The sequence below is a fragment of the Amia ocellicauda genome, chromosome 10 (genome assembly GCF_036373705.1).
Source record: "Amia ocellicauda isolate fAmiCal2 chromosome 10, fAmiCal2.hap1, whole genome shotgun sequence".
NCBI lineage: Eukaryota > Metazoa > Chordata > Actinopteri > Amiiformes > Amiidae > Amia > Amia ocellicauda.
In genome coordinates, this window is record NC_089859.1 from 21,006,769 (window position 1) to 21,016,386 (window position 9,618).

Here is a 9,618-nt window from a genome sequence, read left to right on the forward strand (position 1 = left end):
CATACACAGCCAATCATATATGACTTTTGAGTTCGTGGTGTGGCAGTCTGTGTGTTTTCCCTGCTCCTCTCTGACAGAGGGGTGTTTATTTGTGCTTTAGGGTGCTCCTGGACCCAGTGGACCCCCTGGACCCTCTGGTGCTAATGGTGACAAGGTAAGGCTCCACAATTGTGTTTGCTTTCATTACTTTAAAAAACTTAATCATGGTAGAAGGCTGAAACCAGTTCTAAATATACTTGAATAGACATAACCTATAATAAATATATATATATATATACGTGTCTGTTGGATGCTTTGTGCCCCTGGAGATTGTTCTGGATGTTGTAAGGGTCCTCAGAGGGTTCAAAACCACAGCCTGAATCGGTCAATTCGTATACCTTAAGAGAAGAGCAGTGTAATGATCTGTGCCGCATGACCAGGAATGCGTCATGTGACATATGTAGGGCATCGTCCATAACCAGCGCGACAGCGGTCCAGTGCTCAGGCCCGGTCCTGAGTTCTACTGGGCCTGCTCAGCGCATCGCTCCACAGGGCTGTGAGAGCCACCCCATGCAGCACCGTCCAAGATCCCATTTCTTGGCAAGGGCCCTAACCATGGCACATAACCATGAAGCCAACAGAGACCCGGTGGGGCTTATTGCCTAGGGGATTGAACAAGGGAAGAGGCCGAGATACAACGTCGTTTTTATTTGTATCCGTACTAAAATCTGGTTATTCACATCTTGTAAACAATAATAGCAGTTAGCTAAATGTTCACATCATAGTTTTGTTTTTAATCTCAGCAATAATACAAATAATGAAATGAATGCATTAAATGGTTTCACTTCGTACTTACTGCTGGAGAGGCTGGTTTGAATTACACCTGTTTGATTCCTGTCATTTTCAGGGTGAAACTGGTTCTTTCGGTCCCCCTGGACCTGCTGGACAACGTGGACCTCCTGTAAGTATATTTAATATAATATAATATTTGTAACAACTACAGGAGGAAATGCCTCTTATACTGAATATGAAGGGATAGCTGTCCTGCTCTTATATTGACCTCTTACTCTCTCCTGTGTCTTGTGTCCTTGCCTCTTGATAAGTACCATTCCTCCACTACAGTGAGTGAAAGTGTGTTCTTCTCTTCTTCCTCAGGGAGAGCGTGGTGAATCCGGCCCTGCTGGACCCCCCGGCTTTGCTGGTCCCCCTGTAAGTCACCCGGACGCCCAGCACTTCACAGAACACCAGTCCAATCAGTCTCCAGCCCACAACATGTCTGTTCTTGACGGGCAAGGTCCAGCACTAGACAAGAGAACAATGCAAACGCCTTCAGATGACGTGTGTCAGACACCCTAGATGAGACCTCACGTGTGTTTGTATGGCACTGTTCACACACGCTCCAGTGCTGTGGGTCCGGTAGCTTGTTGTTATCAGGTCGATGGCAGCCGCTGGTGTTCTGTGGATCCTGATGTGAGGGCTTGTGTTTGCAGGGTGCTGATGGCCAAGCTGGAGCCCGTGGAGAGAGAGGTCCCGCTGGAGGCAAGGGTGACGTTGGTGCCCCTGGAGCTGCTGGTCCCGCTGGCAGCTCTGGACCCGCTGTGAGTTAAACGCCTGCCCACAGCGTTGCACGGTCACGGGCCCAGCTCTGAGGGTCCCGTCCACACAGGACAGGAGACACGCCCCATAGTCTACATCCCATCGCACTGTACCACTCTATTAAAACAATAATACATTGGTTTTACTCTTATGATTATACCTGTACTGGAAAATACACGACCCCTAAAAATAAATTACTCATACTGACCAAACGTTCAAGACATAGAAGGATAGAGCCCCCTAATTGAACAATAGACCCCCTAATTCAAGGATAGAGCCCCTAATTGAACAATAGACCCCCTAATTCAAGGACAGAGTTCTTGATTCTTCTGAATTTATGATGAAAAAGATTAATATCTGTGCAAGTAATAAAGAAATGATACACACTCCACAACCCAGCCTGTTGTGTAATTTTTATAAAGACACTACTGCATAGTGCCATGTAGTGATGCGTTTGTCTCTGTGCCTTGTGTTTAGGGTGCTTCTGGCCCCGGAGGTCCCGCTGGTCCACGTGGTGATGCTGGCCCTACTGTAAGTATTCACCCTGAAGTGTATTCCTGCCAGTCGCTGATCTGGACACACCAGCCGCTCGTCACAGACTCCTCACCCATCTGCTTCTTTTTCAGGGTGCTACTGGTTTCCCTGGTGCTGCCGGCAGAGTCGGCCCCGCTGGCCCTGCTGTAAGTATCTCTGTTTCTGTCTGTGGTTGTCTGGAGGATATCTACCATTCACAACCAGGCCAAAGCCTTACCCTCCAACTCACCGGGTGTCTCGCCCTTGTAGGGAATCGTTGGGCCCCCCGGCCCCAGCGGCCCCTCCGGTAAGGACGGTCCCAGAGGTGCTCGCGGAGACTCCGGCCCAGCTGGACGCCCTGGAGAGCAAGGAATGGCTGGTCTGCCCGGTCCCCAAGGAGAGAAAGGCCAAACTGGAGAATCTGGTCCCCCTGTAAGTCCGAGTTGATGTTTTGTACCGTGTGTCTTTGGGGTAAATCGGTTTCGCAGTCATAAAATAAGTGTGTGTCTGGAGGACCATGTTTTTGTGACCGAGGATCCCGGGTTGTTTCTTCCCTGTTGAGAGTTGGTTGGAATGCATAGAGATATCTGTGGATGATGCCGGGTAGGGGTTGCAGTGTGGATGCTCTCTAACCCCCATTGCTCTGCTCCTTCCTTCAGGGTCCCTCTGGTACTTCAGGCCCTCAGGGTATCCTGGGATCCCCTGGTATTGTTGGTCTTCCTGGTGCTAGAGGCGACCGTGGTCTCCCTGGCGGTGCTGGTGGAAATGTAAGTACCGGGCCACGACTTTGACCTCGACCGTCACATTAAACACGCCGTGTCCCTTGTCAATGTGGTCTTCTCTAATGGTGTTCCTTGTGATTTAGGGTGAGCCCGGTAAGCTGGGCCCCGCTGGACAATCTGGCCCCCGTGGACCCCCTGGCAACATGGGACCCCCTGGCATGACTGGACCCGTGGGAGAGGCCGGACGCGATGTAAGTCTGTACTGCAGCCACTTTCTGTAGCGAGAAAATTAGACCTTAAGAGTTTACTTCTCCACCAGAGAGGCCGCTGCAAATGAATGCAAGCGTGTGCGTGTGTGTGTTTGTGTATATATAAATATGTATGTGTCAACACATGCAATAACAACTAGGCAGTGTATTTGTGTAGCAGAGGTAGTAAGCAGTCTATAAGCCACTGTCCTCCTGAAATGTCGCTCGGGGAGTTCAATAAACATGAAAGGAAAATTAGATTATTGATTTTTATTTTTTTGTATGAGCACATCCTTAAGAAACTGTGGGTTTAGGAAGAAAAAGACAAGGTAATTCATAGATTTAGTTCAAAAATACATTAGTTTGGATCAATTCCCTTCACATGAATCAAAAATGGATCAATTCCCTTCACTTGATGTTGCAAACTTTTGTAACCTTCGCTTTCCAAGTTCTAGCTAGTTGATCTAGACACGGCCTCCGCTCAGCCTTGTGTGAAAAACTGCGATCTGTGTGTATCCATGTTTGCTCCCTCACACCCACACTGATGTTTCAATTTCTCCCTTCAGGGCAACCCTGGTAACGATGGTCCCCCTGGTCGCCCTGGTGCTGCTGGGTTCAAGGTACACTGTTCACTCTCTTGTAAGACGCAGTGTTTATACTGCACTGAACTAGAGGGAGCATCAGTTTATTGGGGAAGCTATTTTCCCCTCCAGTCTGCAATAGAGATCATGATCCCACTGAGGCTCAGTTTAGGTCAGAAGAGTCTCAAGAGATGAAACTGTACAGCCAAGTAACCTCTCCTCCTCCTGCAGGGAGACCGTGGTGAGCCCGGCTCTCCTGGTGGTGTTGGACCTGCTGGTGCCCCTGGAGCCCACGGACCCGCTGGTGCTGTTGGCAGACCTGGCAACCGCGGCGAGTCTGTGAGTCACACTCCTCTTCTCTTCTCTCGTCCTCCTCCTCTCCACTCCTCTCCTCCGCACTTTGAGCTGTGTGTCACATTCTGTACTCGTGCAGCAGTTTGGGTGTGTGCTGGTGTGTGCTGGGGTTGTTGGTTGGAGCTGGTGTATGTTGGTATTTGTCCTGGTGTGTGTGTGGAACTAAAGCCCAACTTCCTGTCACATCAGACTGCAGTGAGTCGGATACATTTATGCAGCTTTTTTACACTAAATGTGAATCAAATATTGAAGGATGCGATTGATAATGGGAGAGAAAATAAAACTCTCTCCAGTTTCAGCTGCTCCTTGAATTTAAATTGCATATAAATAGTTCATCCTCAGCACATCCTTACACACAAAGCATGAGCTGCTTCCTGTTGACATCAGCTCATTGAAAGTAAACAGATGGGTGTAATAACTCTGCATCACATGAAGTGCACCTTGATCTTGTTCATCTTGACAAATCCATGTCCTTGTGAGGCAACACACTGAAGAGGACCGTGTTATTTTGCATGAGTGTGTGTGAGTGTGTGTGAGTGTGTGTGTGAGTGTGTGTGTGTGTGTGTGTGTGTGAGAGAGAGTGTGTATGCGAGTGTGTGGTGCTGAGGGGAGGGTAGTGTTTGTCGTGATTTTGTTCGACACCACGGCAATGCCCTGAGCTACCAGTCTGATGTCCTGTGTCTCTCTAGGGTCCCTCTGGACCTCAAGGTGCCCTTGGCCAAGCCGGACCAAGAGGAGCTTCTGTGAGTATCTGCAATGATCGAGTTATTGATTATAGATAGTGGATTGATAACTTCACATCCATATTTCTCATCTGATTTATATTACTGTTAATGTTAAATTGTAATAAATAATCCATTCATCCATACTAGGTATAGTGCCTTGTATTTTTCTGTAAATTCCTCCTGATCTATCTGACATGATTATACACTGGGACAAGGGTTGTTTGTTTATTTTCTCTGACACTTTGTATTTCTTTTTAACTTCTTTGTCTTCTTGGTTGCTTAGGGCCCTCAAGGTCCACGTGGTGAGAAGGGAGTGGCTGGAGACAAGGGAGAGAGAGGCATGAAGGGACTGCGCGGACACACCGGCATGCAGGGTCTGCCCGGCCCCATGGTGAGTGCTTTATATCCCTTTGGGAGTTTAATCTGAACTTGGGATCAGAGGTGAGATAAAGGGCAGGCAAGTAGACCAGACTGTGTGTCTCTCTCGCACTAATTGGTGGTTTGTTTGTCCTTCACAGGGTCCCAGTGGTGAGCAAGGATCTACCGGAGCAACTGGACCTTCTGGCCCAAGAGTAAGTCCAGCGAGCCTCTGAGATTGCGAGTCTTGTGGTACTTTTATTTGATGAACACAGGAGTAACTTTTACATCTTTGCCCCTCTGTAGGGACCTGCAGGACCAAGTGGTCCCGTTGGAAAGGATGGTCGCCCTGGCCAAAATGGTGCTATTGGACCTGCCGGTCACCGTGGTCCCCCTGGTCACAGTGGTCCAGCCGTGAGTATGAACTGCATGTCCGACACTCTGACTCCTTTATCCATGAGGCCGTATGGGAACCTGGGCTAGGAGTGCCTTACTTTAACTACTGTGAGGACAACACACTGTCACCTAAAAATAGATCTGAGACCTAGGTTGACCTGTGAACAGGAGTAGTATAGAGCTACTTGACCTTAGTCCTGTTACTCTACCAAAGACCAGTCTCTCTTGGTCACAAAGCTTAAGAAGTAATACATCCTATTCATCCATCTGCTCCCCCAGCGGACAAAAGAATACTCTATGTGGTATTTCAAAAGCCGAACACCGTAAACTGAATCACTTAGCTGCTATCATTGCTGTGGGATTTAGATTGAAAGCTCGTTGTGTTAGCCTTCTCAGACCTATGCAGGCGATGAACGGAGAGACTTTGTGTGATAAGCTGTGAGTTCTGGCATGGGACAGACCCCCGTCTCGCTCCGCTCTCCTCTAGGGTCCCCCAGGTGCTCCCGGTCTTCCCGGACCCGCTGGCGCTGCTGGTGGTGGCTACGAAATCGGCTACGATGAGTACAGAGCTGACCAGGCTGCCCTGAAGGCCAAGGACTACGAGGTCGATGCCACCCTGAAGTCCCTGAACACCCAGATCGAGAACCTGCTCAGCCCAGAGGGCTCCAAGAAGAACCCCGCCCGCACCTGCCGCGACATCAGACTCAGCCACCCCGAATGGAGCAGCGGTGCGTCTTGTCAAGCACTCTGATACATTTTATTCAGCTGGCTCATAGGCCCATCATTGCCCTCACAATCTTGCCAGTCCAGTAATTTGGCTCTGCTTGGCCTGTTCACCACAGAGTCTTGTTCACAGACTAACACTAATTTAATTTCCTTTCCAGGCTATTACTGGATTGACCCCAACCAGGGCTGCACCATGGATGCCATCAAGGTCCACTGCGACTTCACCACCGGCTATACCTGCATCTATCCCCACCCTGCCAGCTTCGCCCGCAAGAACTGGTACAGAAGCTCTCAGGACAAGAAGCACGTCTGGTTTGGAGAGACCATCATTGGTGGCACTGAGGTATAATACCGTGTCTTCAGTGACACGTGCTCGTAAATAGACATGATAGACAAGAATTGTTTTCAGAAGACCATCTATTTGACTTCTGTACAAGAGAGTATCGAGATTAATAAGGCATGAGGGTTTTCTGAGGGTTTTAAAGATCATTTGCAGAAATCACAGATTTCATAGTTCATGGAGAAAACTAGCAAACCGGACGTTGACTGTTGTAAATCGCCTTGTTTAGTGTAGGAGGCTACCCTACAAGACTGATTCTACCATGCTGAAGTATGGTGGAGCTTCAGAGAGCATGTTCAAGCATTGTGAAAGCAAAACATTGACCGTTTATGCTTCGAGTGAAACATCTAACTTTCATTTCACTTTCCACGCTCCTCCTTTCTCTCTCCCTCCATCCCCTTCTCTCTCCCGCGCAGTTTGCCTACAACGACGAGAGCCTGACTCCCCAGATGATGGCCACCCAGCTGGCCTTCATGCGCCTGCTGGCCAACCAGGCCACCCAGAACATCACGTACCACTGCAAGAACAGCGTGGCCTACATGGACGCCGAGACCGGCAACCTGAAGAAGGCCGTTCTGCTGCAGGGCTCCAACGACGTGGAGCTGCGCGCCGAGGGGAACAGCCGCTTCACTTTCAGCGTGCTGGAGGACGGCTGCACGGTGAGAGAGACGAGCCACACCACCGCCGATATGGGCAGCAATGCACGTGCACACACACACACACACACACACACAGAGCGCACCGACTCACTGAGTTGCACTTCGGACAGTCGCCTTCAGGTGTAAACAAACATATGATTAAAATATGTGGCGGAGACATCAGGGGGGAAAACAAAGCACCGCACCTGATTTTAACAGCCACATCTAGAGAGTCTAGAATTTCATCACATTTAATGATTAACCGATTGGCCTCTGACACACAGCCTGTCACCCTGAAGAAGTTACCAGACATGCTCGTACTCTGTCCTGCTGACAAGACTGCAGGGGACCGTCGTTGCAGCTGAGATCACTAGTCTGTAAACACATCCGTATAAAAGCAAATATTTGGGTGATATTTCACATTGCGAAGGCTGAGGCGGACTTTGACTCCTCGCCCTTGTGAGGCGGTCTGCTTGTTTCTGTGTGAGGAGCGTTCTGCCTGGGAGAGCAGAGATCCAGACTCCATATCATTAATGTCTTGTCTAATTGCACTGTTTAGTTAGAATAAAGTTGCATTGATTGAATGCAGGCACCAGGAATCAAAATGGAAGACTGTCCATGCCTAGTGTGCCCGTGTGTTCAAAGTGTTGTCGCGGTTGGTAACAAATCTCCCTCTCCCTCTCCCTCTATGCAGAGACACACCGGCCAGTGGGGCAAGACAGTCATCGAATACAAAACATCGAAACCCTCTCGTCTCCCCATCCTCGATATTGCACCTTTGGACATTGGTGGAGCTGATCAAGAAATTGGTTTGGACGTTGGCCCAGTCTGTTTCAAATAAGTAGACTCATGATAAATTAAACAAAAAGAAAGAAAAGAAAAGAAATCAAAATCAAAAAATCTCTCTCGCCATTTCTGTTTTTTTTTTATACTGAATGCTGATTTCTTCTGCTCATCCACTTGCTTAAGCTCGGGCCTATCGGAGGAGACAATGGACTGAACGGAGCATTTGTGCAATGCAATTTAATACAGCCCCTTCCCCCCGCCCCTTTCCTCCAAGAGACGTGGGAATCACCTTGTTGTGGGACATGTCAGCATTTGTAAAATAAAAAAGTGAAATAAAAACAATGAAAGTATGCACCATTTGTGGTCTTTGTATATCTTCCAAAGAGGAAGTTTAAAACCACAACTTCCAAAGGTTTGAACTACCTCATGCTTGTTTTAAAACCTGATCCACATACTTAATATTTTAACAAAGGCAACTTATATCTCGGTCCTGTTAAAAAGGTGCTAAAAACAGTATTACACGGCTTAGATACTTGAAGCAGTGAAAATGGTGCTATACTCGGTGCTGCGTTTGAACAACCCAGCTCAAATCCTAACCACTTTTACTGTATTACATTGTGTTGTACCGAAGATGGATTGTCACGCGGTTCTCTCTGATGACCCGTATTAAGCATGTGGATCAGTCCTAGGCCTCTGTTTTGTTTTTGTTTTGTTTTGGTTTTTTTTCTCCCTTTTTCTTCAACCAGGTGTCCATGCTTTCAGCACATTTTCGTCCATTCGAATGGGTTTACGGAGGAATCTTTCTCTACGACAACAGCCACCAAAAATTAAAAAAAGTTTATTGTACCTATTTTGTATATGTGAGATGTTTAAATAAATTGTGAAAAGTTCTGAAATAAAGCATGTCCGATGTTCCGAAACACACCACTCAACGAGTAAAGTGCATTTATGTTACAAATGATCATACCTTTTTTCTTTGTTTGTTTTCCCAAAGGGCAGAGATTTGGGGGAATCTTTTTAAAAGAAGCATCTGTATGTGTCTGGTGCCACAGGAACACTACTCATCACTAAGAGATATTGTTTTCCAATGTAATTATATGTAGATAAGCCCCCTTCCCCTCTGTGAGGTAACAGAATCAATTCCAAGATGGAATGGAAAGGAAAAGCAAAGAAATGAGAAGAAAACTAAAACCATTGGCTTACGAATGTCTTTTCTTTCTCATTCCACCTGGGTTCTTCATTACCTGTCGTGTGTTTGCAGTTGTCCCGTCTCCTGACACCACCCTCTTGTTTCCTCTTGCTTGAGGAAACCCATCTCTTCACGTTACTTTCCACCAGCTTGTACATATAACAAACCCTCAATCTCTGATGTAGTCGCATAGCATAGTCCAGGTTAAAATCTAATTGTATATCAGGTCATCTAGAGTTCCACGTCTTTCGAGCGAAAGGAAACTCATGCTGGTAAATAATACTCTGTTTATCCACATTTGAATCAGTGTTTCCTTTGACTGAAATGACTGAATTCCCTTTTTTTATCACTGTTTCCTAAAAATAAAAAGACATGTACTCTATATTCTCTGGTTCCATGTCTTTGATATTAATGTATTTCTCTATTTAGCTGGTACATTTGCAGGTTGTAAGTGAGGCAAGTTTATGA

At 47.3% G+C, this 9,618-nt stretch overlaps 1 protein-coding gene across 1 annotated transcript in view; it reads left to right on the plus strand.

Moving 5' to 3' along the window:
• Positions 1–9,532, plus strand: part of col1a2 (collagen, type I, alpha 2) — a 30,208-nt gene extending 20,676 nt beyond the window's left edge. Inside the window, exons 32-50 of the mRNA XM_066715482.1 lie at positions 101–154; positions 887–940; positions 1,135–1,188; positions 1,470–1,577; positions 2,053–2,106; positions 2,202–2,255; positions 2,359–2,520; positions 2,748–2,855; positions 2,954–3,061; positions 3,625–3,678; positions 3,871–3,978; positions 4,683–4,736; positions 5,002–5,109; positions 5,237–5,290; positions 5,382–5,489; positions 5,959–6,199; positions 6,356–6,540; positions 6,954–7,196; positions 7,870–9,532. Of these exons, the coding sequence (XP_066571579.1) occupies positions 101–154; positions 887–940; positions 1,135–1,188; positions 1,470–1,577; positions 2,053–2,106; positions 2,202–2,255; positions 2,359–2,520; positions 2,748–2,855; positions 2,954–3,061; positions 3,625–3,678; positions 3,871–3,978; positions 4,683–4,736; positions 5,002–5,109; positions 5,237–5,290; positions 5,382–5,489; positions 5,959–6,199; positions 6,356–6,540; positions 6,954–7,196; positions 7,870–8,016 (2,058 nt within the window). The 3' untranslated portion in view covers positions 8,017–9,532. The remainder of the gene's footprint in view (positions 1–100; positions 155–886; positions 941–1,134; positions 1,189–1,469; positions 1,578–2,052; positions 2,107–2,201; positions 2,256–2,358; positions 2,521–2,747; positions 2,856–2,953; positions 3,062–3,624; positions 3,679–3,870; positions 3,979–4,682; positions 4,737–5,001; positions 5,110–5,236; positions 5,291–5,381; positions 5,490–5,958; positions 6,200–6,355; positions 6,541–6,953; positions 7,197–7,869) is intronic.
• Positions 9,533–9,618: the final 86 nt, after the last annotated feature.